The sequence below is a fragment of the Rattus norvegicus genome, chromosome 1, assembly GCF_021556685.1.
Source record: "Rattus norvegicus strain SHRSP/BbbUtx chromosome 1, alternate assembly SHRSP_T2T, whole genome shotgun sequence".
In the NCBI taxonomy this organism is placed as follows: Eukaryota; Metazoa; Chordata; class Mammalia; order Rodentia; family Muridae; genus Rattus; species Rattus norvegicus.
In genome coordinates, this window is record NC_141534.1 from 49322951 (window position 1) to 49348798 (window position 25848).

Consider the following 25848-nt stretch of genomic DNA (forward strand, 5'->3'; position numbering starts at 1 on the left):
CGTTGGCCACTGTGTGTCTTCGAGTCTTGTACCTTCCTTAGAATACTCTGGAATATTTTGTGGTAGGCCAGATCCCTGTCTCCCATCTCTGCTCCATATTTGTCCATGCGTGTGTTGCCCTGTGGACATTGATGTTGTCTGGTCATATTGTTTTACTTATTGAGAGAAAAGTTGCTATTTCTTATGAGCTGTTACTCGAATATATTTAATTAATGGTTAAAAAAATAATTCACAAGAATGCAGTTATTTCAGAATGTGGTTGGGCGATAGCCCAGAGGCAGTAGGGCGGAGAGCTGTGCTTCATTTTGGGTATCACGTGATTGGAGCACGTCGACATGGACTGGGTTAGAGAGAGGTGAGTATATGTTGAGGTTAATGACCACAGCGAGCTTCTTAGATCAGTGTTTCTGGTGCAGATGGTTGCCAAAGTCTTTTATATAAGAAAAGGGGGCAAGATAATAGCAAGATAAAGGGAAGTGCTTCGGGAGGCGGCACCCTCTTCCTCAGGGGTACCCCAGGTGACAGTGGGGTATTGTGAGAGATGAGGGGCTGGAAGCTGAAAGAGGCAACAAGGAGTTAGGTATGGTTTGGGGCATCATTCAACAGAGTGAGAATGGAATTATGGAGAGTACAGGGTCAGGAGAGGATTGGGAGAGAAATGGGACCAAGGATTAAACTTGGCACACCCTGGCAGCATAGGAAGTCTCTTTTTCTGCAGAGTGTATATTTCCAGAGCCAAGTAACCCGAAACCACAGACAGTACTAGGTTTATATACACTCATGCTTTTACCTCTATGTGTACGCTTATGACCAGTTAGAACTTTTAAAGTAGGCACAATAAGAGTTTTGGTTTATTTGTTTGTTTATTTATTTAATTATTTATCTATTTATATTTTTGGCATTTGTAGTTTTCTAAAATCTTTTTAAAAATTTTATTTATTTATTTTGTTTTATTATTCACTTTACATCCCATTCACTGCCCCCCTCTGAGTCACTCCCTCCCACAATTCTTCTCCTATTCCTTCTTCCTCTTCTCTGAATGGGGTGGGGCCCCCTGGGATGGTGAGGTAACATGATGAGGGAGAGGAGGTGGAAGAACCTTCTAGAAAGTCCTAGAGGTTGGACAGGACTTGAGTGACTCAGTCTGGTTGCTCACCCAAATATGAAACCTGAAATAATAGACTGAGTAAAAATGCAACTCTTGGGTGGCAGCCTTGCTTCTTCTGGCCCAGCAGAAGGTTTCCTCTGTTGGGCATGCAGACCCCACCCTCCTTGCTGGGATGTCCCCCTCGATCCCCTTCTTCCGATCCCAGGGAAGTGACATCTTAAGTCTGTTCATTTTCCAGAACGCTGGCGTCCTTCATTTATTTCAGAATTCTTCACTGCTGTCTTAGCTTTCTTGGCAGCTGGCTCCAGAGTAACAAGGTCACATAGAAGCACGTCCCTAGGGTCCGGACTGTGCCGTGTCCCAGTTTTGATAGTGAAGCAGCTGGGACAGTTATTCTGTATTTGCCAAAATTTCATCTTGGAAGCCACGCTAGATCCTAGCTAATTTTAGTGCAGAATATGCTCATATCTGTTTTAATAATCTTCGTGGATTCCTACAAACCCTGTCCTCTGTGCTTTCCCTCAAGCTGGGGAGCTGAATTGGATCCAGAACTGACACGAAGTCTGGGTTTCGTGCCACGTTCTTCACACTGTATTTTAATTACATTAATTTTAATGCTTTCAGTAGTTCAGTGAGAGCTTGATCTAAGTTGGGTGTGCTGTGGATCATCCCTCTCTGGCCATCGTCACCAGCACTGTGGTTCAGACGCTATAACCCTTCAGTGATAGCCACTGGCCTTTGAGCTGTTCCCTCAGTCCAGGAACATGAGACCATGTCTAGTATTATATCTTACACACTAGGCATCCATGATGGTAGCCCGTCTGCTAGCCCTGTGTCCTGATTTCTAACCACTGGCCATAGAGCCACAGTTAGGCGAAAGTTGGTCCCTGCTAAGCTGGAGTTCTGGACGCCTCTGTCTGTTGGCAGGATGTCTTGTTTCTTCTCCCTCATGTCTCAAGCTTGCTTGCAGACCTCCTCAGGCCCTAGTTTTGCAGGCTTTTCCCCTTGGCAGAGTCCCCAGGCCACTCTTGGCTTGTTTCTTTTCTGCTTTAACCCGAACAGGCACTCAGAACATCTCCCCTCTCAACTCCTTCGCTGGTCCCACCAGGACCACCCAGCTGCTTGGTGCTCTCTCTCTGGCCTCTCGAAGTTGGACTAGGGGAGAGAAACAAAGAGTGAAGCTGCCCTGTGTCCTCTCAACCATCACAACTGTGTTTCTCAGTCCGGGCCCCTGATGATGCTTCAACGAATCTGACTGTCCTTACATGGTCACCTTTTCCTCTTCCATGAGGGCTGCCACGAAAGGTAGCCACTTTCTTCAGCTTCTTTCCTCTTGTGCTGTCCTCCTTCTGTCAGGTGCCTTTGCTTCCTGATCCTCTCAGGGGGTGACACACCTTATCTTCCTTGGGTGATGTCATCTCCCTTTCTCCCTGCTTTGAGGGAAATTTGAGTCACCCCTTTTCTTGAAGACTGACTTCATTAGCAGAGTATCTTCAAACCACAGTGAGATCCCAGGGCAAATTTGGGGTTGGGCTCCTCTTTGGAGACTTTCCTCCAGCAGCCTCCCTGACGTCTGGCTCAAAGTATTGACACACTGTTGCACAAATAATTCAACACTGAAACAACTTAACCACAAAATCATGAAAAACAAGTTTAACCTCTTCTTACTGCCCTACCTAGCTCATTACATTTTTTTTTTGTAGTTAAGACAGAACCTCTGAGGTTGGATATAAAGAAAAGAGGTCTGCCTTGGCTCATGGTTCTTGTCATGGGGGTGACTACTCCTAGGCTAGGGCCAGAATGCTGGAAAGCTGGAGAGGTTGAGCTGTGCTTGCTCATGCAGCCTTGAAGGAATGTTCTAGAAGGGCCTCTGCAGTTTAATAAAAGCCAGCACTTGTTCAGAGGTCAACGAGTAGGGCCTTGTGTTGCTCTCTGACCCTTGTGCCTACCAAGGGCTCTTCTTTCAAAGTCTGAAAGTGAAAAAAATTAAGAGCTTGGGACTGTCAGCCTGGAGTATATTATCCAGGATGTCTGAAAAAATCTGATGTTTGTCTGGAAAGAAACACTACCTTCCTATCGAGCTACTCATACATGGAATTTTATTATGAATGGGGACCAGGTAACAGGCTGAAGAAACAAAGCACCCAGTCAACAAGACCAGGCCTCTCATTTTCAGAGAACACATGCCCTGCTCTCCATCTGACCCCCAGATGAAGTAAATGCAGGGAGACTTCCATTAAAACTCCCCTAGAGTTATTGTACCAATAATAAACTATTAGTTTGAAAGTATTAAGAAACCAAGTTTGGAAAAAATAAGCAAAATATGTACTGCTTTCAACAGTTTTTGAAGCATATAGATATATATTTTGTATTAAGGAATATATTTAGAGTTGTGATTTTAGTAAATGCTAAATGATTTATTTTCAACTTCTAAGTGTTGATACTTATTACTATTTAAAGATACTTATACTTAGTGCTCCAAAATACATTCTAAATATAGATCCTGTTATTACACCTACATCTGTTTGGTAAAATGTGAAGAAGTTGAAATATGTCTTATTATGATGCTATAGAGTAAATTAACAAAGCAACATAACTGCTATGGGAAAAGACCAATACATCTTGTATACTAGTTCTACTTAATGTTAAAACTTAAATTGCATTATACAGTTTTGAAATGATTTCATAAACTCATATAATTTGTTGTAAGAATGACATATATGCTGCTGTGACAACCCCTCTTCATTAAAGTTCCATTTCTACAAAAAAACAAAAACAAAACAAAACAAAACAAAAAAAAAAACAAAAAACAAAAAAAAAACCTCCCCTAGAGAAAACCAAGCCAAACCTTTGGGATATGCTTTTCCCAAGAATAGTTCATACTAGTCCTTCTGAGCCTTGATAATCTATGATCCTGTTGCTGTGCTGTCCCGAGGGGCCCAGGAGCACCAGTTACTAAAGGCAGGAAAGGACAACTGCTCTCTTTGCTTTTGGTGGCCCCTGTGAACTGTCAGGAAGTGTGGCTGGAAACTAACATGCCACGGGATGGATCCATGGCAGCTGTGGGGGCTGACTCACCCATTAGAGCATAGGAAGCCTTCACAGCTGGCTACCCTGGGAATCTGGATGATCCATTCATATGTGTTGAGGGGAATTAGGCCAGCAATGGGAGCCAGTAGGCTGGACTTGGCACAGGCTGATGCTGTGCTCTTTTTACAAGTGAGATGGTGACGTGGCTGTCAGAATCACATGGATATTAGCTTCTGACATTGGTCTCCTGCATAGATAAGCCATCCCCACTGAAGGGCACAGAGACAACAGTATTGTCCACTCGATGAGAGCCCCAGGGAAGGTCTGTGACTAATGGAAACCCAGACCTATCCACACAAGCAGCTGTAGAGCCTCTTGATTCTCAAAGTACTATCAAAGGCTTCCTCACTGACCTGTGCAGAGCTCTCCTGTCAACGCACAGCAATTTGTGAGTGACTTGGCATCTTGTAGCACAGTAAGGCCTCAGCCTCACATGGTGCAGTAGATGCTGGTATCCATAGACTGATGTTCAGTTCTGGTGGGGTCAATAACAAAGTCATCTGCTTGATTTTCAGACTATCCTGACAGCCATTTATGGGCACACTCAAACTGTGACCCTTGGGACCCCAGTCCATAGGTATGACCAGAAACCAGCAAGGTCATGAGAAAAACTAGACACATCCAATCTAATGGGAGTCCCCTCTCTGTGATCAGGCACTAAAAATGCTGGTTTTAATCGTAAAGCAAACACCAACATTTGGTGGTGTGGTCTACAAAACTCAAATGCAATCTTGAGAATTTTGAGATAAAACAGATTGTGGAGAAGTAGCAGCACTCCAGGATGTGGGGGACTGAGATAGATTTCTTTGCTGTCTGTGGAAACCTTGAGGGGAAATTGTTTAAGTGAGCAAGTGCTACACCCTGCATGGTCCCGGGATAGTGCAAGGTGTTTGACCTACTTCTGATTGATGGCTTACTGGATTTTAACAGACAATTCTAGGGTGCAGATGCTGGCAGCTTGGCACTGTCCTTTGGGGTCTACAGCGTAGCTTTCTGTCCTCATGATGGGCAGGCTTCTGGTAGCTTCCTCACTTGAGGACACCCTTGAAGCAGGAAAGCAGGATCTCAGACATACTCCACAGGGACAGTGAGCTGGAACCAAATGGCCCTATGGGAGTGTTTGAAGTTAGTTTTATGTCCATCATGAAGGCTTGTTGGCTTCTGTAGAACCCATAATATTCTACCTGGTGTTGGTGAGCCTGGAGGATGTCAAGATTCTTCTCTCCCTCATTTCTCCTTTTTAAACTGCTTTGTCTTTTAGACTATCTCCCCCTTCACCTTCTGTAAATGCTTTCCTGACTCCAGGTACTGGTCAAGAGCCACTGTTCAGGTGTCTCTGAGGGTGGCAGGATGTCTATGGGCTGCCTTTCTCTACTTTGGGTTCTGAGTGACTCCTTGGACAAGTAAGCCCATGGATCCATTGACATGGTTGACCAGGGGCTTGGACCTTCATCCAATGGTCCTTCCTTGGTGCACTTAGTACACCTCTAATGTGAAAGGGATAGGGTAGTGAGTAGGCCTCAGTGGGACAGATGCCACTGACTTACTTCCTGATGGGGAGCCAGAGCTTGGGGATTGCAACCATTTGTGTAAGGCGATGAGTGTGGATGCAATGGACAGAGACTTCCACTGAGCTGAGTCCTTTACCCAGAGCTCTCTGGAGCACCATGGTCTCCCCTAGAGTGACTGCAGTGTTTATACTAGTGTGGCTACAAGGATGCTCACAGTGTAGCCACCAGGAGCTTCTGAGTAAGTGCTGCAGCACAGTGAGCTAGAACTACAGGTCCAACAGTGGGGTTCTAATTCTTGCCCAGTGTCTGTTGCCATCCAGCCCTGCAATGTTTCCTTCACCTTTGCCTCTTAGTCTCTTTGTCTCTTATTGCTGCTATTCCTGGTGAGTAATATCTGATAGATCCATTCCAGAATAAAGGAATTAAGAGTCCTTCTTTGTTATTATTAAGTAGATGATCTTATTATAGTATTACTCCCCAAAAGTCATTTATTGGAGAAGACACTGGCATCACAATGGACTGTGTAGATGGCCATGATATTTTGAGAGTATGGCACTTTGTGATGACATAGTCATCTCAGTGTATACGAACATGCCATATAGCTTGCTCATGGTCTCATGATGGAATTACCTGACAGTACATTTACCAGACTGTGTCTCCGTGGTCAGCAACACACGGTTGTATTGTAATACTGTGTGTGTTGAAGAGTTTTGAGAATCTATTCCCATCTAAATTTGCCCAGGAAGAATGGTTTTATGATGGATATAAGCCTTTGAGGCAATTGTAGCCAAAGCTATTCCAGAGCTTGTTGCATAGCCCAGGCTAGCCTTTACTTCATAAGTGCTGAAGTTACAGACATAAGCTCTGTACCTGGCTGTTACATACAGTCTCAGAGATGAAGAAACTGATGTACTCAGGGAGTGCTCTTGGAGTCCTCTGTAAGTAGGGGGTTTGATGTAAACCCTGAGTCTACAGTATGGGTTAGCCTGATCTAAAGACCTGTCACATTTACCTAGCATAGAGTTATACGTGGGCAAATAAATCATTGTGTAGATTTTTTGTCTTTTTTTTTTCTTAGTAAAAAGAAAAAAAATTAATTCCATACAACTTCAGAAATGTGCTGAGGTACAAATCCCAAGGAACAGTCCAGTCCTGCCTGACTCCCTGGCTTCTAGGAGGTGCTTGATTTGTTCTATGCCTGTCGAGGGGACAGTGTGTAATTGTCCCAGGTCTTTTGTGATCCACCACTCTGCCTATGACTTACCTGGTTCTTTTGTACTAAGACTAATGGGGGAGGGGATGTGTTCCGCCAATTCTGAAATAAACACACTCTGCCTTGGTGGGTGTGAGCTTGATTGATCTTGGCAGTTGTGACTTCCTGTTTTCAAGATAAAAGATCTACAGAATTTATTAGAAATATTGAGAGTGCTTTTGCGAGGCCATTGCATACAGCTTAGAGAAAATACTTGCATAATTTGATTGCAGATGAATTCTAACCACATGGAATTGTTTCCCTGGTGCATGTATCTGCTTTAAGAGAGGCTCCCTGGATGATCTGCAAAAGACAGTATGCAGAATCCAGAATATTAAAGAGAAAGAAAATTTCAAGGTGCTTGAAAATCAAAGCCTCAAAACAGAAGTGACTGTGTTTGAAGGGGTGGGGCCTCTCATTACACTGTGGCTTCTATCCACATTTCCATTGTCCTGAAAATAACCTTTGGCCAAAATCTTCCTCTTCTCCATGGGGAGACTGCAGTTCCAGCTCGTGTAGAGTCAACTTGACAGGGCATAGTGTGCCCACTCTGCAGGGAGCCCGTCTAGCCCCAAATTCTGTCTAGACCCAAACTCATATTTCGAACTCATGAGCAGAAGAGACTGTATGGCTAGTGGGAAGTGTGTGAGGTGAGTTTAAATAGAGAGAGCACTGGGGATCAGAATATGTGGGTCCTCATCCCCCAGCCCTGGTTGACACTACATGTCCCTTTGACTTTATCTGCTTTGTCCACGAATGTGGATGTCCTTCTTTTTCACCCCAAGGCCACTGTGCGGATAACCAGGATAGAGATGGAAGGCTTTTTTGTTTCATTTTGTTTTTGCTGACTTTAAAGTTCTATCTAACACAGATAGGTCTTCGTGCTGGGTTATCAGCTGTTCTGTGGTCCTGGCCCCATGCTAGGGCTCCAGTAGGAAGGTTGACAAGTGCTCGTAGCAGAAGCCACACAGTATATTGGGGACAGCTGCTGTCTCTGCCAGGGGGTTGTGTGGTTAATGTTCGACAGGACTACTGTACATGAGAGTTCCAGGATGCATGTTACAGCCAACAAACTTGTGTGGTCTTGATGAAGCTCCTTGTCCTGAGAACCTATTCTATCGTCTTGTTGACCCCATCACTGCGGAATTCCAAGATTCTGTGGAATCCCTGCTCAGCATTGCACTAATGAGTGCAGGGGTTGCCAAATGAGAATCTGTCTTGGGAGGAAACCTGTAGCTATCCTCAGGGACAGAATAAATAGATAGATAGATAGATAGATAGATAGATAGATAGATAGATAGATAGATAGACTCTAAATACTCACCAGTGTCCCCAGGACACACTACTTTGAGAAAGTTAACAAGAACGTTTCAAGTCAGTTCGGGAGTTTTGGAAGCTGGTTAATTTGTCAGTAAAAAAAACTCAAAAACCCTGAGGATATTGGTAACAGTGGGGCATAGCCAAGATTTGTGGGAGACAGGGAAAGACTTACATAAGGGTGGGAATAGAGACTCCAGGTCAAATTAGTCTTTAGCTACCTTTTCAATATGACAGAGAAAAAGCCTTCTGGTGGCCAGTTATAAATAACGACTAATGACTCTGTTGTATTTTTATATCTATCGCTAGCCCTAGTCATGGGGTATATAGCCTGTCTAGCCTGACACGGTGAAAGAAAGTAGATGAAAAGAGACCTTACTAAGCTTCCAGATCTGTGGCTGGCAGCCCCACATATGGAAATTTTCATTTTAAGTTCAGAGATCTCTTGGCATGAAATGGAAGCCCAGGTAGATAGCGTCCATCTTGGAATTTAGCAGAACAGGTTACCAAAAAAGGAAGGTTTTATGCCCAGCGATTAACCCAGGAGGATCAGTGTACGCAGAGGTTTCACATACATGTGGTACATCCTTTAATCATTTCTATGTTGTGTCCTTCTTAAGAAAAGGAAGTGCCCAACAAGCCCTTGCGTATGCGCGTCCGAGCCTCAGATGACAGGCTGTCTGTTGCATGGAAGGCACCACGTCTGTCTGGAGCCAAGAGCCCACGGAGATCTCGGGGTTTTCTTCTGGGCTACGGGGAAAGTGGCCGGAAGATGAATTATGTCCCACTGACCAGAGATGAGAGATCGCATGAAATTAAAAAGCTTGGTGAGTGTGAAAGTGTCTTGTGCATGCAATGTACCCATCGCGTCTATATTTAGAACATTGTTCAAGGCAGGATGTTGTCTAAACAAGAGGTGTTTCTCCCAGCTATGACGGTTATTCACGGTAATGCTCTCCACTAGCCACCTTCCCCCTCCCTGCGACTAAACCAACTTCCAGAAGGAAGAGGTTATTTTGGCTCATAGTTTTGGTGATGGATCCCTTCAGGGGAAGGCATGGAGGCAGTAGCTGTATGGTAGCTGGAGAATGCTCCTGGACTTTCTTAAATCTCAGTAGAATAGGAAGAAGAGTGAACAGGAAGTAGGGCCCAGCAACAGAACTCCCAAGGCTTGCCTCTGGTGACGCACTTCCTCCGGCAAGCCTCATCTTGTAAATGTTCCATTGCATTCCACAGTGCCACCAGCTTGGGGCTAAGTGCTCAAACTCATAAGCCTATGGAGACAGGTCTTACTGAGACCACAACATCACTTTGTCCCATCCTGTCTTGGTCTCTGTCCCATTAACCTTTATTCATTTGCAGGACCACACTGTCTAATAAATTGTGTTTATACACAGAGTCCCTGAACCCCTTATCTAGATGTGAGGTGTGGTGGGGATGGGAAATATTTCCCCTTTATGGTCCTGTTTTCATAGCAAAGGCAGCATTAGCTATGGAATGTTTGTGGGCATATTTGCTGGGACAAGGAGCTACTGTGTGATTCATCTTAATAGGTCTTAACCTTTATTAACAGACAAGGACACAGCCCATGTTCTGAGGAGATGCTGCTGTCCCCTAAGGAACTGCTAATGGCCACTCTTGCCCTTTCCCCATTATCAACCCAATGAGTTGGAAGCAACTCATTTAGTGGGGCAACTCTTTCTGGGGGAAGCCAGGCTACAGAGACTCACGGGTCCAGGGTAGCCCTGGCAGCACATCTTTCTTGTGCTATAACTCCAGTTGTAAAACCTCCGGGTACATGCTCCACCATCTGCTCTTTTAACAGTGATAGGTATTTTGGTCAACATGGTTCATGCTTCTTTTATTTCCTAATGGGTCAAGACTCAACCAAGGGAGAGGCTATGGTTTACTGCCCTACTCAGAAGATTCCAGTAAAACATCTGGCCTCTTCACTCAAGCGTAGTCAGGTGCCTCTCCCATCATTGCAAACCTGATGGCGAAGACAGTGGAGGTAGAGGCTCATATCCCTCAGGGGCATGGAGGCCGGAAGTGGAGGTTGGCATTGTTGGGGTGAAAAGCTAGGGTAGGAAGGAGCAAAGAGGCACCCACAGGCCTATGGTGTGCGGGAAGGAAGTGCAGTTCCCCTTGCTTGGCACCTCTGTCATAAAAGGTAAGTTCATCTCCAAGATGGGTGAGGGGCGTGTAGATGGAGAGACATGGGAGTGAGGTCAGAGCACGTAGAAGAGAGACTCACAGCCAGGCCATGAGGCGTCATCATTTGAGCTCAGAAAGCAGCCCTGGGTGAGAGGAGTTTCAAGGAGACAGAGTTCTGGGGAGAAAGCCTAGTGGTCTGCATTGCTGGTTTGCTGTGAGAACTCACCAGCTAATGGAGACAAGGCAGACAGTCCTATAGTCCCAGGATCCCAATCTTGGTTCCTAGGACCGTGCTGCAATGTGAGCAGCTTGGATTTGAACTGGTGAAGACCCTGGGCAGATGGCTATATTCCCTTTCTGAAGAATCTTGGAAGTCTTTGTTATATTGGATGCTATGTTCAGCCACTTGATGGACACTCCAGGGTTCTAGTGTCTATCAAGCCTCTTGAATGGGTGTTCCCAGCATGAGACAACTGTGTGGCATCCTTTGTATCTATATGGGCCCCACAAGGAGGCATAGAGCCCCTCTGAGCCAGGCCTCTGAGCCATCAAAGCCAAGACTCTGTCAAGAAGACACCAAACACCTCTTTTCCCCAATGCCAGAAGAAATATGGAGAGACTCAAGGCAGCAAAAGCAGAATCTAGGCTGGGGGATAAAGCGACCTGGTGATGTGGAACCACAGAATAATCCGGAGTCACTTCCGCCTCCATTCCTGAGCTGTCCCTCTGCTGCTGGATGATTTCATTATACATGCTGCTGGGCCCTTTAGTGACAGGGCTCAAACTCTACCTGGCTATTCAGCCAAAGAGGAGAGACTCTCTTTGCATGTCTGATACTGTGCAAGAGTGGTATTCAGGCACAGCGTTTCATTCATGGCTCTCATTCACAGCCAGCACTAGAACATTATTTGGCTTTACTCTGACCCACATGACTGTGCCTGCCAGCTTTTCGTCTCTTCTACAATACATTATCTTTTGAATTTCATCAACAGATTTTGGCTTCCCCCAGTGGGTTCCTGTGAAGAGGAGGTCTAAATAGAAGGACAGGGTGTGGGATGTGGGTGAAGTGAATTTTCTGGGATCTTCTGAGTCCTGGAAGCCCATCTTTGTCATTTATTCTGCTAGGACCTTAACACTGTTTGCAACAGAGATGCCACTGGTCATGGGCATCTCAGAAGTGGACACACACTGAGGAACCTTAGAGAGTGACCTAAAGTCCCATCAGCAAGGAATCCCGTCTCTAGACAATCATTAAACACATTTTATCAGTGGTCTTCTGAATCAATGAAATCCCCAAGATGAGTAGCAATGTCAAAGTGGAGGGGCCTGGGGACTACAAGAGGAGAAGACACGATCAGACCCCAGGTAGAAGGATAAATGATGAAAGACAAGGAATCTGAAGACCTCCAGGAAGACGCCAGATGGGAAGTGAAGAAATTCTGCTGCATATACTCAAGGCTGGGAAAGGAGCCAGCCAGGGTTTGCATGGATGGTGTGTGTGGAGTGTCCTGGGTTCACTGGGTAATGATTCTGGTGTCAGTTTGGAGATCGTATTTCTACCCAGTATCCAATAACCAAGGCACAGAGAGAAGTGTGTGACTACTGTTGGGTGCATTCTATTGTATATCTGTGATGACTGCACATGGTTGGCTCCTTCCCCATCTGAAGTTAATAAAAGTTGGGCCTTGATGTCATATAGAGCTAACCAAATTACTCAATGACTTTGGCAGTCACCTCGCCCCTCTCAGCCTGTCCTTGCTCATGAAAAAAGGACAGTGATAGGTGCTTCTCTGCAGAGCATAATGGCTAGACAAAAGACTTACCTGTGAAATTGTTAGCGTAGTTGGGGCAAGGGAAGGAGGAGGGGAGGGCGAGGGGAGGGGGAGTGGAGGGACCATAGGTGGTAGGGCCCATAGGCTACTGAGGAATGAGGACACTGTCCCATGTCCTGCTCTTTGGTCCACAGCCTCTGAGTCGGTGTATGTGGTCTCCCTGCAGTCCACAAACTCCCAGGGGCAGAGTCAGCCCGTCTATAGAGCTGCCCTCACAAAGCGCAAGAATGCAGGTATGTTTCCAAGGATGCACTTGGTGAAACCATGGTCTGGTGTGGATGCTGCTCTCCATGTGATGCTGGCTGCGATGGGATGGTGGGATGGTTGAATTTCAAGGGGGAAGAAGAGAACTACAGTTGTAGGTAAACAGGTTTCTTTCACTGGTAGAGACAGGAGAATTCTTTTGATAAGGTCTGTTTCCCTGAGGATTATGGATAGCTTTATAGTACAGTTGCTTTCCAGTGCTAGAGGGAGTGAGGCCTCATTTCCTTCCATGGAAAGATAGTCTGATCCATCTGTTAATTGTGCCTAGGGAGGCACTGAACATGGCAGGAGAAAGGACAGGTGTGTTGAGGCAGCATGGTGGCACACACACCGTTTCACTCCACTTTATGTAGATGTGACAGATAGCATGGAGAGAAGTATGAAAATACATAATTGTGGTTCACTAGTAGCCCAATCATTGTGCACTTATGAAGTATGTTTTTCTTTACCTCCACTGATGGGTGTTTTTTAATCACTCATAATATTTACAAATTACACATACCTTTCAGGGCATGAACCTCAATGGGTTCTGATTCCTTTCTGTTGCTGTGATAAATCACGGCCAAAAGCAGTTAGGAGAGGAAAAAGTTTATGTCCTCTTACACTTCTGGTACAGGCATTCACTGAGGGAAGTCGGGGCAGACACTGAAGCAAGAACTGAAGTAGAAGCCAAGGAGGAATACTGCTCCTGGTTCACCCTCTGGCTCATGCTCAGCTAGATTTCTTATACAGTCTAGGCTCACCTCCCTAGGGACAGTGCCATCTACAGCACCCTGGGTCCAGGTTGGGCCCAAGATAATCTCTTATAGACATGGCCATGAGCCAATCTCATGGGACAGTTCTTCAGTTGAGACTTGGTAGAGACAGAAGACAGGTCTCCTTCTGGGTGATGTTAGGCTGTGTCAAGTCGACAATAAAAACTAAGCAGACATGAGGAGACCCTAGCACAGCCCTTTAATGCAGTCATGATGTAGAGTGGGGCCTACTATGCTTTTTTACATTGCACAGAGACATCCCACTGAGGCCCTTCACTTGAATCAGTCACTGATGGTCACCAGAGAGCAGGACAGTGCAAGCAAAGTCCTCCAACAGTCCTCTCCAAAGTCCCCCAATTAGGTAAAATCTGAATCCTTTTGGCCCATACAAAAAACAAAACACCCGAAACCAAAACAACAAAAAAGAAACTTACAAGCAAAGTTGAGGCCACTTTGTAAATCTTAATTAGTTAGAGACCAAAATAAGATGGCGAGTCTTGTGACTATATTTTTGCATGACAGAAATAAATCTCAGTAAGAAACTGGCAAACTGAACTCCATCTTATATCTGAACATGACATTTAACCTGCCATTCAACCACATGCTCTAAAATATGAAGAACATCGACTCCCATGAGATTCATAACCACTGTTTAAAGCAGAAATTTTATTTGACATTGTGGTCTCTAATGAATAATAATGTAAACTTTCATCCCTCAAACATATGCCCTCATGAAAGTTTTATTACTTCTGAGAAATTTACAGTATGTAATGAGTAAACACTGAGCTTCTTGTAGTGTTTTTTTTTTTACTAAGGCATAGCCATTTCTTTATGCTCTTCTGCATACTGATTGGCTCAGGCAGCTTTTAAGGTGAACTCCTTGCTTCTCAGGCTATGGTTAGGAAAAGCAAGAATGGAGGTTTCCACACATCATGCAGACGAAATGATCACTTAGCATTCTATTCATCTCATCTTACCTAAGTTAAGCATGAGCAGCTAAAAGTTAGGCCAGGCTTGGCTAGAGGAAGTCAGTGCAGAACCTGTGGTAAGATGGGCCCCTTTTGTGCATCCACTGTCATTTCAGAAGAGGATGAACTGGATGTACCTGAAGACATTAGTGTCCGGGTCATGTCGTCTCAGTCCGTGCTCGTGGCCTGGGTGGATCCTCTTGTGGAAAAACAGAAGAGAGTTGTTGCATCAAGGTACACATGTACACTTAATTCTTACCTTTGGGTATGAGAAATACAGCTTCTCTGGACCTGAATTCAGTGGTTTTCTTTTTAATTTTGTGAAGACTTATTTATTTTATTTTATTGTGCATGAATGTTTTTGCTTGCATGTGTATATGTGTACTGTGCACATGATTGGTACCCACAGAAGAAGAAGAGGACATCAGATCTTTTGGAGCTAGAATTACAGGTGGCTGTGAGCCACTATGTGGGTGTTGGGAATCAAACCTGGGTCTTATGGAAGAGACCAGTGCTCTTAACCATGGGGCCATCTTTCCATCCTGATTTTTATTTTCTTTCCTGTGTGGGTGCTTGACCCCTCTTTTGCTGTTGAATGTCCAGTACTTAGTGGCAACCAATTTCCTGAGAATCAAATAGGGTCTGTCATAGGACAGGACTTCATATCTCATCTGCTTCATTTTGTCTTGAGTGTATAAATTCCCTATGTTTGTTTTCCTCCTGCCTCAATTATTTATGGTTTCCCTCTGTGAAGAGTTCACTGTGGGAGGAGTCTTCTTGAAGAGTCAAGGCAGGATAGATTTTTATATTGAGAGGCAGAAGCTTGTCTAATGTTATATGCATGGCTTCTCAGTAGATATTAGCAGATCTCTGAAGTGTGTCAGGTCCTCCTTGGTTGCGGGTAACAAAGAGCACCTTCTTTTTCCTTAGCTCATGGTGTTGTCCTGTTCTGTCTTTTATACCCAATTGTAGTAGCAACAGACAAAAAAGTAACCAATCTTATCAGGAAAGAATGATCTTTATGTGAGTTTTATGGTTTTTACATTGTTTTGAAACTGGTGACTATAGATTAAAAATGTGTGTGTGTGTGTGTGTGTGTGTGTGTGTGTGTGTGTGTGTGTGTGTGTGTGTGTTCAGAGACTTGATAATTTATACAACTAAGAAAAAGCCAATGATTTGGTAGCCTGGTTATTATGTATTAAGTTTCAAACCTATCTACAGCAGTAAAGTGGATCATACTTTGAAATAAAAGAAATACAATGTTCACATTGTAAAAGTACATAAATTGTAATCTTTAATAGGTACAGGACAGCTTTGCTGTCTGCTGGTAGGATGACACATGTTTCTATCTAAGGGCTCAGAAGAATCACTGTGTCTATGCATATATCCTCTCCCAACAAGAAGTGGTCCTGACCGCCTTGGGGCTTTGGTTTCCTACATCTTAGGGAAAATCAGGGGACGTTAGACTCTCCTCAGGAGAACCGCTTTGTTCATAGCTGTGGCATGTCTTCAACTGATGTCTTCTCCTGACTTACTATATATAATGAATAACGTGTGTGTGTGTGTGTGTGTGTGTGTATGTGTGTGTGTGTATGTGTGTGCATGTGTGTGTGTGTGCATGTATACATGTACATGTGCATGCAGAAGCCAGAGGTCAACATAGGATATTGTTCCTCAGGGATCCTCTATCTTATTTCATTTATGGCCTTGAGAGAGGATCTCTCACTGGCCTGAAACTTGCCAAGTAGGCTAGGCTGGCTGGCCAGCAGGCTTCAGGTATCCCCTGTCTGTGCTTCTTCAGAACTGACATTACAAGCATGTACCAGCACGCCTGGTTTTTTAACATGGTTTTTATGAATCAGGAGAATCTGATTCATATACTGATCTTTACACTTCATCTTGCAAGCTCTTTGCAACTGAACTCACTTTCCAGATTCCCCAATAGAACATTCTTTTTTTTCTTTTTTCTTTCTTTTTTTTTTTTTTTTTCGGAGCTGGGGACCGAACCCAGGGCCTTGCGCTTGCTAGGCAAGTGCTCTACCACTGAGCTAAATACCCAACCCCCCAATAGAACATTCTTAATGCCTCAAAGGCTTCCTACTGGAAAGAAGCCATGAAGAAAAGTTGTATTAACAGGGGTCCAGTCTTCAGGATTTGCTGCTTCTCTAATGCCATGGATATCTGCTGTCTGGGGTTTTTGAGAATCGATATGTTTGGTATTTTTCTGCCAGGGGATCACACTGGACTCCCTTCTCAGCCACTTGGTCCTGCTCTGTGGTAGAGTTTTGTTCCATTTCATAGCAGGAAGTCTGCACAAGACCACGTTTCCTGTTCTCCTAAGTCTGTAGAACATGTCTAGTTAAGCATAAAATGAGGCTTTTTGGCTTTGTGTGCATGTGCATGAGAGAGAGAGAGAGAGAGAGAGAGAGAGAGAGAGAGAGAGAGAGAGAGAGAGAGAGAGAGAGGAGAGAGAGGAGAGAGAGGAGAGAGAGAGAGAGAGAGAGAGAGAGAGAGAGAGAGAGAGAGAGAGAGAGAGAGAGAGAACCAGTCCGGTTCTTGATATCATCACATTCTTCAGCCTGTATGCATATATATCACTGAGAAATTAGGTGCTTGGTAATCCTGCCCACCTTCCTTTATCTCTTCTGTTTGTCATTTCTGGTCTTTGGAACAATGGGACATTTTTAGTCTTGGACAGAAACACACTCTATTTCTTGGTCTGTTTTTACACACACTTGCCAGGACCCTGACTTCAGATTCTTAGAGTCAATGACATAGTCGAAAGTTTAGAATTTCCTCCTCAAATCTCCCTGCTTGCTTTTAAATATCACCAGTTCCAGTGAAAGTTAAACAGCGAGGACTCTGGAAGTCAGCTTTGAAGACTCAGGTCCTCAGGATAACTGTCCTGTTGCGTTTTCTCATAGACAGTACACTGTGCGCTACCGTGAGAAGGGGGAGTCGGCCAGGTGGGATTACAAGCAAGTCTCCAACAGGCGTGCACTGGTGGACAGCCTGATCCCAGACACCGTGTATGAATTTGCGGTCCGTATTTCACAAGGAGAGCGAGATGGCAAGTGGAGCGCATCTGTCTTCCAGAGAACGCCGGAATCGGGTTTGTGTCTGAAATGGTCTTGGGGTTTCAACTGAGGATCACGCCTAAACTGACAATTCAAGCAGTCTTTAAAGTCTCGCTATAAGTCTTAGTGGTAGAGTTTGTATGTATAATTAGAAGTAGAGTTTGGGTCTAGAACTATTAAATTAAAAGAGAGAGGGAGAGGGAGACGAATGATTGAGGAGCAGTTTTGTTTGGTTCATGCTTTGTACTCTGACATTTTTTTCCTACCAAAATGTTCTTCTGATATATCAAACCCTACAAATATCAGCATATAACATACATACACTACTACTGTGACCACGGATGTCCCTGGGTGGCTTAGCTTTTGTTGTATAATCTTCCTGAGAAAATCTTTCCTGTAGCCAAGGCTCTCATTCAGTAACAGCTAGAACGGCATCTTTATAAGGTGTACTAGGTTCAACAAGGCAGCACATGACTTTTATCTCGGCACTTGGGACTCAGAAGCAGGTAGATCTGTAGGAGTCCAAGGCTAGCCTGGTTTACATATTGACTTCCAGGCCAGCCAGGGCAGCATAGTGAGGCCCTCTCAACAAAACAAGAAAACTTGTACTAAAGGGATGTTTCAGATTTTGAATCCCTAATAGTGCAATATTTATCTGGAAGAAAAACTGGAATTCCTAAAAGCCAATTTCTAGATGTTTCTAAACCCTGCAAGAGCTGTGTGTGAGCCACAAAAGTCATCCTTCGTAAAGTTAGTGTAGAATCGCCTTGCATGTGTCATCAGCACCAACAGGCCATCTCTTCAGGAGACAGTGTATGCGGGGGCTGTCGGAGGTCATGAGAGCCTTGTGAAATGCTTGATCCCCTGTCATCTTATAGCTCCCACCACAGCGCCTGAGAACCTGAGAGTCTGGCCAGTCAACGGCAAGCCCACGGTTGTCACCGTATCCTGGGATGCATTGCCAGAGTCTGAGGGGAAAGTGAAAGGTGGGTGTCTCCTCCTTACCCTCTGAGTGGTCCTTCGGAGAAATGCTACTTTGGTGACTCTGACTGAAAGGCAGACGAGCAAGCAACAGTGAGGTGGACGAGATGCTAGCAAGGTGCTGGCCAGGGGACAGGAAGGCGGGCATTACCCAAGAGCTGGCAGTTACTCTTGTCATCTTCCTGTAGACATGATCGTCTGGACAGCCGTGCTGGAGGTTTTTTTAACAGCACCATGAGCTATACCCTGCGCTCATTCTGGAGCTTTCTGTTGTGCCTATGAGATTCTGAAAAGAGATGTCACCAGGGGTCTGCCGGGACCGTAAAGATCTTTAATGAGACCATACGTGCCTCTAATGGGGCTAAAAACCTTACCTCATGATTTCCAGAAAATGGATCTGTTCCCTAAAGTTCAGTCTGTATTGATTTATTTGGGTCAAGGAAAGGATAAAAAAAATAGAAAAAAATTTCTGGAGCTTTAAAAGAATAAAAATACAAGGGGATATCTACAGCTTCGAAAGTAGTCTGTTGGGGCTGCTAAATAAACACTGGAATATTTTCATTTCAATGTGTAAAGGACTTTGAAAAGTTTCAGGAATCTGGACATTTTCATGTTAGATTGTACCTGGCTTTGCTCACAAGTATACCCCCCATGGTAGGAGAGATGGAATCTTTAGAGAAAGGAGTCTTTTTATTGTCATTAGGTTTGGGGGAGGCAAATTTAAGTCTGGTATGCCCCAAAACTATGAACAGTTTGCTTCATCTTGGAGAAATACAGAAGGCCACTTCCGGTCTCTCATGAGAGTCTCCTGGTGGGAATTATTGAATGGTTCTCTTTTGTGTTCAACTGTGAGTTGACTTGGCTCATGGGTAGTGCCTTTTCATAGCACAATGAGGCTTCAGGAAAATGATTGGTGTGACATTTTCTGCACTTAATGATGTTTCCCCCCATTTTTCATAAAGAATGGATTTTTTATTCTTCTAGCATGTCCCCCTCCCACACAGGAGTAAGTCCAGAAACAGATGAAGAGAAGAGGTGCTTAGCTGTCCCCCCTTACGTCACAATTTTTACAACATAAGCACTGACCCCTGTCTATTGAGACTGCAGTGCTGGAAGGACCTCTGAAAAGGGAATAGAGACACCTTTCTGGCTGGTTAGATTTTCAGTCTTTGAAAACAGTAGTGACTGGCCATCCAGTGAGTCCATGCTATGGACGGACAGACACATCCTCTTTCGGTCCTACTTCTTAGTTTAAGTCTAATGCTGAAGGGAGCCACAGGTCACCAGCTAAATATGGCCAGAAATAATGGTAGCTACTGAGTTTTTTGTTTAAAGATTTATTTATTTTATGTACGTGAGTACCCTGTCTCTCTCATCAGTCGCACCAGAAGAGGGCATTGAATCCCATTACAGATGGTTGTGAGCCACCCTGTGGATGCTGGGAATTGAACTCAGGACCTCTGGAAAAGCAATTAGTGCTCTTAACCACTGAGACATCTCTCAGTCCCAGTTCTTATATATTTACATATCTTAGTTTTCATGTAGGTATAATTGTGAGATTAAAATTCATAATTCGTTTGGGGGGAGTGTATTTTAAGTCAGAGAAATATAAAGCATAGTAAAAGGGTATATACACTGACATAGTTAAATATTTTTGCAGATGTAAAGCCAGAGCAATGACAAGGCTTTGTAGCATGCGATCTCTCTCACTTCTTACTTTTGGTCACTACGCATGACCAGTTCTCTGAGCAAAGAGTGCTGCATTTCCCCAGCAGGTGTTTCAAAGGTGCTTCTGGTTGAAATATTTCTTTATTTATTGTACCTTTTAAAGCATACAATGAGGGAAGGGGAGGATTCCCCCCATACTCATGTAATTGCTTAATTTTTTTGTAATTCAAAATTTTTTTCCCTGAGGCCATCTTCATATTATCTTGGTAAGATTTTTGAACCTTAAATTTATTGAGAGAATGGGCAAGGGTAGGTATTTGTTGATCATTAAAGATCCACTGTCTTTAATTGGTGCACATATTCACGTGTATATATTTATAAATATACAGATAGCACTTGAGAGTGGTAGGGAGGGGGAGAGGGAGAGTGGGGAAATGATGTACTTAGACTTTAATAAAAAAGACTTTAATAAAATAAGTTTAAAATATAAATATAAGAATGTACATATAATAAAAGGAACATCTTATATTGCCTGTCTGTGGTTTTCAAACGTCAAGGCCATTATGTGGTTATAGACAAGTCAATGAAGAATGGGAGCATTAGGAACTGCACAGCTCTGTCAGTGAGTTTTCTTCACAGTTTTAAACACTATGAAATATTCGTATCAGCATAAAGCGAATAAGAACTTTATAATTCTTACAAGAGTGATGCAAAACACGGCATCGTTCTGAGTTAATGTACTAAAAGTCACTCCGCGTGGTAAATGGAACTTGATCTGACCGGTTTATTCAGATCCAGTTCCTGGGAGTCAGCATTTTTGGCGCCCCTTTATTTCTTACATTAGGGAATGTTAAGGTCGGCATAGAAAGTTTTTAAATAAGTGCAAAAATAAAAAATAAAAAACTAGTGTAAACACACATGGTCAGCTTATAAAGATAACCTCCCACCCCGTGTGCTCCATTTGCTTTAAATAGCAATTGTCTGCCTGGAACTTAACTTCCAGGGGCTCTAAGGCGTGTGAGCTCGCCCCGCGCACGGGTCTTCTGCTGCAGCTGTTGGCCAGGTGTGCATCGCTGGGATGTCAGCTTCAGCAGTGTGTGTCTGAACTCATCCTGTGTGCACGATCCCTCTGTCCGCTGGGTTCAGAACTGTTTTCATTTTCTTCCTTCCAACCGTCTGCCAAATCATTTCAGAATACATTCTTTCATATGCCCCGGCTCTCAAACCGTTTGGAGCAAAGTCCCTCACCTTCTCTGGACATACTACTTCTGCCCTCGTGGACGGTCTGCAGCCTGGGGAACGCTATCTGTTCAAAATCCGGGCCACAAACAGGAGAGGCCAGGGGCCACACTCCAAAGCCTTCATTGTCGCTATACCAACAAGTAAGCATTGAGCATTCATGCTTTCCCTCTTCCAGCCCCGCCCCTTCATGCTTTCCTTCTTCCCACCCCGCCCCTTCACGCTTTCCTTCTTCCCGCCCCGCCCCTTCACGCTTTCCCTCCTCCCCCACCCCACCCTCATCCCTGCTATTTGTTTTGTGTTACTTTGAATCATGCTTCTGGGTTCAGAAATGCTCACTAGATGATTATTCAGGGCTGAGTTTGCACGGTTATTTTCAAAATATATTCCGTAAGACCCCTTAGAAATCAACCTTTTTAAAGATTAAAATATTAGTCCTGATTGCTATTAATACTTATTTACAGTATCATCGACATATTAATTATACGATTACTTTGGTATTAGTATTTAATTCAGGGCTTAGGGGGAAAATATATAAACACTTTTGTAAGGCTAATTTGACATTTTAATTGTTAGCCCCTGCTGCCACCATTGAATATCTTTGTCCTCTGTTATTTTGGAACTCCACATTATTCAGAATACTTTCAACTGTCTGGTTTGTTGATCAGTATTGAAACAAACAGATTGATGAAGATCCAGAGATGGGGTGGACTGTGTGCGGACCATGCTTCTTTTATTGCTTCCACATTTATTCCAGACATGCACAGCTCTCGCCTCCATGGACTGCTCAGAGTGAAGGCTCAGAGTTTCATGTTGAAAGACACTGGAAAAGATGCTGTTCTCTCTGGATCCTGCTGTTGCTATATAAATTCCCTTCCAATACAATGTCCCTTCCCTCAATCAGTTCTGCTTGCAAAACAGAACGAATCACAGAATATGTTTAAGATCCTAGTTTGCTGACTGGAGGCTCTATTTTTAAGCCTTATTTGGGGGATACAAATGCATCTGCTTTGAGAAAAAAAAAAAACCACCTTTAAGCCAGAGAGAGGAAGCAAGCGGAAGTATGTTTGCAGGGAGACAGGGATTCTTTGTTGTGCTTTAGAGTTTAAAGCCTGGTGTTGCGTTAGTCACCTGCGTATTCCGTATATTACTCCATTAACTTGAGTGTCGGGCACTCGACTTTAAGAACAGCCACCCTACATTGGCAATGTACAGACAGTTAGTTTAAGAGAGCCCCACTTAGGATTTCGCACTCACAAAACCAGTGACTCAGAGTCATTCCTTAGTATTTTGGGGTTGGTTCCAATACCCCCAAGGACACCAACTCTGCAGATCCTCTTTTTATGAAGTAGAACTGTTGGCAGAGACCCTGCACACACATTTCCCCAAATCCCCACTAGCTTACTCACACAGCAGTGCAGTGGGAAGGCAGATGCTCTTTAAACCTGCCATTATTTAGGGGAAAATGAGTATATACATGGTCAGTACAGACTTTTTTTTCCTCTCAAACGTTTTCTAGGTAAGATTGGCTGGCTCTGTAGCTGCAAACTCTGTGAATACAGAGGACTGACTGTATCTAAGCACTCATTCCAGTATTTCTTCAAATGACAAATTGTGGCATCTCCCGATTCAATCCACACATATGTTCTAGAACTCTGTTATAGTAAAATAAAACTTTTTGAAAAAGAATATTGTGATTGGGAGTTTGCATATTTAATGTTTAAAGAGTTAGAAGCAATCACTTATAATGAGCAAATTGGAGCACATCGGTATTGGATGGTGATGACTCTTAAATCTGATCTGATGTCCATTCTTTAATGCTCTACAACCTTTGATGTTCCAGCCAGTTCTACTGAAGCCAGTGTCCAGCCGAATGGGAGAGACAATGGGAAACCTGAGAAACCACAGCAACCTTCTTCCTCTGCTCCCAAAGTTGCAGCCTCCTCACAACACATGCCCCCAGCCAAAAATGTCAAGGATGCTCTCTCGGACTTAAAGAACAAAATCCAGACTAATGGTGTGGCGCCCGGAAGAACCCAGCTTCACTCTAAAGTGGGTGAGCTGGATCCTCAGTCCACAGAAGTCACTGGCGAGGAGGAACTGGATTCCCTTGAAAATCCTCGTTCATCACGGTTGGAGACCCTAAACCAGAAGCAACCCTTGAGGGTACCAAGTAGATCTGGTCATGGGGCTCTGGCTCCTGGCAGGACTCCAGCCAGGGCTGGCCTGCCAGTGCTGTCCCGCAAGGAAGGGATGGACAGGCGTGGCCCCTCACTGGACCCCCATCCTCATCCTAGGGTTGAACCTTCAGCTTCTTCTGCCTACCACCAGCTCAGCTCTACAGACAATGATTCTGTGGACCGAAAGGAGGATGATCAAGCAGGATCCCCTGACCCTAAAGCTGCCTCTTCCGGGTCATCTCCCAAGAATCCAGGCAGGTCCAGGCCAACCTCTGCCCCTAGCCGCCATGCGGCTTCTAACATGCTCAGAGACAAAAGCCGGGTACACCCAGGTACAAAGGCAGCATCATCATCTACGTCGAGGCAGTCTCATTCTTCCACCAGTGAGGAAGACTCCAGTGCCCAACCCTCGAGACATTTCCCACTGCATAGAGGATCTTCTACATCCCCGCTTTCTAGGGGCTGGAAGGACCGCCAGGATACCCATGCCTCTAGTTCCCATACGACTTCCCGGACCGCCAGCTCTTCTCATCCCTCTGCCCTGACAGAGGGCTCTGAGGAAGAGGATGGCGGCGCTGATAGTGACAGAGCTGCAGAAGACACCATCAGGCGGGCTGAGGCCACTGCTCAGATCCAACAGACCCGGCCTGGCTTGGGTCACTTTAGTTTGATACGGAATAAACCCTTCACTCCTCACAGCAGAAATCCAAACAGATTCCCCAGGCTCCGTGGACCAAGGCTTCAGCCTTCTGTGTCTCCTCAGTCTACCTCAGCCTCGAAAGTCCTCACCAGGTCTCCTTCGCTGCCAGCATCCCACACTAGGCCTGGCTCTGATGTCTATGGAGATGGTGAGGATGAAGAGCCTCTTCCAGCCACTGTGATCAATGACCGTACACCTTCCTATCCCAGGCACCCAATCTCTGGCAGCTCAGACACTCTGAGAAGAGGTCCCCAGAGAGGGGCCAGCTTGTACCGGAAGGAGCCCATCCCAGAAAACTCCAAAGCTGCTGGAGCGGATGTACCTCCTGGGGGCAGATCCCCTCTGTCCTCCAAGGCTCAGGGCTTTCAACAGAGCACCACCGATGAAGGTGCTCCTCAAACATCCCCAGCATCCACCAGCCGCCAGCCGTCTCCTGCTAGACCTCCAGCATCAAGATCACAGCCCTCCCCCGGGTCCACTGTTCCCAGAAGAATGACACCCGATCGCAGCTCAGAACTCTCTAGTTCTCAGAGCAAGGATCGGTCACTTTCCCAGCCCAAGCTGTCCGTCGCTCACGCAGGGCATGACCACCCTCACACTGCAAACTCTCGTGGGGTGCTCCCCTCAGCTCCCCAGAATCAGAATGAGGGTGCCCAGAGCACCTACGAGGACAACAGCACTGAAATTGAGGGTCCAGACTCCCGGACTCCCACTCATTCAGCTCGAGCCAAGGATACCACTCCACCCATTCTCAAACCTCGGCAGGTGGGCTCCCAGTCATGGAGCAGTGACAACAGACCTCAGCGCAGCCAGGCAGGAGCCTCTGAAAGACCCATCCGGCCTGGCAGCACCCACCCACGGGCCCAGGTTCCTGGCAGGGCTGGGGTCCAGGCCACGTCAGTGAAGAAGGTCTCACCTTCCAAGCGGCCCCTGCCACTCGAATCTCAGCAATCGGTCTTCGCTGAGGAGGAAGAGGAAAACGAAGGAATGTTAAAAGGCAAAGAAGATTCTCTGTCTACCTCAGTTAAAAAGTGGCCTTCTTCCTCCTCCCCGCGGGACAAGTACGCAGACAGGAACCTTGACAAAGACAAGGCTGCCATTGGGCTCCTTGTACAGGAAGAGAACACCGTCCCCGGAAGGCGACCACCAGGCAGCCCCGCAATAGCCTCACACCCATCTACCCGGCACCAGCCTCGAAATCCCGCCACTGCAAGTCCCATCGCAAACACACACTCCTGGCCAAGGTATACCACCCGGGCCCCTTCCAGCTACTCCTCCACCACACCGATGCTCTCCTTGCGGCAGCGGATGCAGCGGAGGTTTAGGACGCCAGTCTCGCGCCAGCCTCCACCACCCAGACCCGTGCTTACACCAGGTAACTGGTTCTAGCCTTTTATATTTCTTTCTTTCTTTTTTTTTTTTTTTTTTTTTTTTAAGGGCTTAGCGTTTGTCACAATTTCTGGAAGTGTTTTTTGCTTGCTTGATTTTAGTTTATTCTGTTACTAAGCACCCACCATAGCCAGGCACGGACACTATCCCGACTTCCGTGTCCAGTTTTATGTTGGGTGGGGCGTGGCTTGCACTGTGGCCCCTGCTTTTCAGATTAATTTGACCCCCAGAGACCAGAGCTGCCAGCTTCCATTCACATCAATGGGAGGTGTCTGAGTTACAGCTGAATTCCTAACATGAAACCCGCCCTCCCATCACCCCTCAAACTGCCCCTTCCTCTGTGAAGATGTGACATAGCCTGAT

General features: G+C 45.2%; 1 protein-coding gene across 8 annotated transcripts in view; it reads left to right on the top strand.

The window, feature by feature from the left end:
• Fndc1 (fibronectin type III domain containing 1) overlaps positions 1–25848 on the top strand; it is an 82667-nt gene that overhangs the window by 25198 nt on the left and 31621 nt on the right. For 4 of the 8 annotated variants that reach the window (NM_001412560.1, NM_001038615.2, XM_087552738.1 and 1 more), the window contains 7 exon segments: positions 8899–9105; positions 12399–12497; positions 14368–14485; positions 17176–17363; positions 18207–18314; positions 21171–21359; positions 23060–25471. In NM_001412560.1, coding sequence (NP_001399489.1) covers positions 8899–9105; positions 12399–12497; positions 14368–14485; positions 17176–17363; positions 18207–18314; positions 21171–21359; positions 23060–25471 — 3321 coding nt within the window. 8 annotated transcript variants of the gene reach the window in all.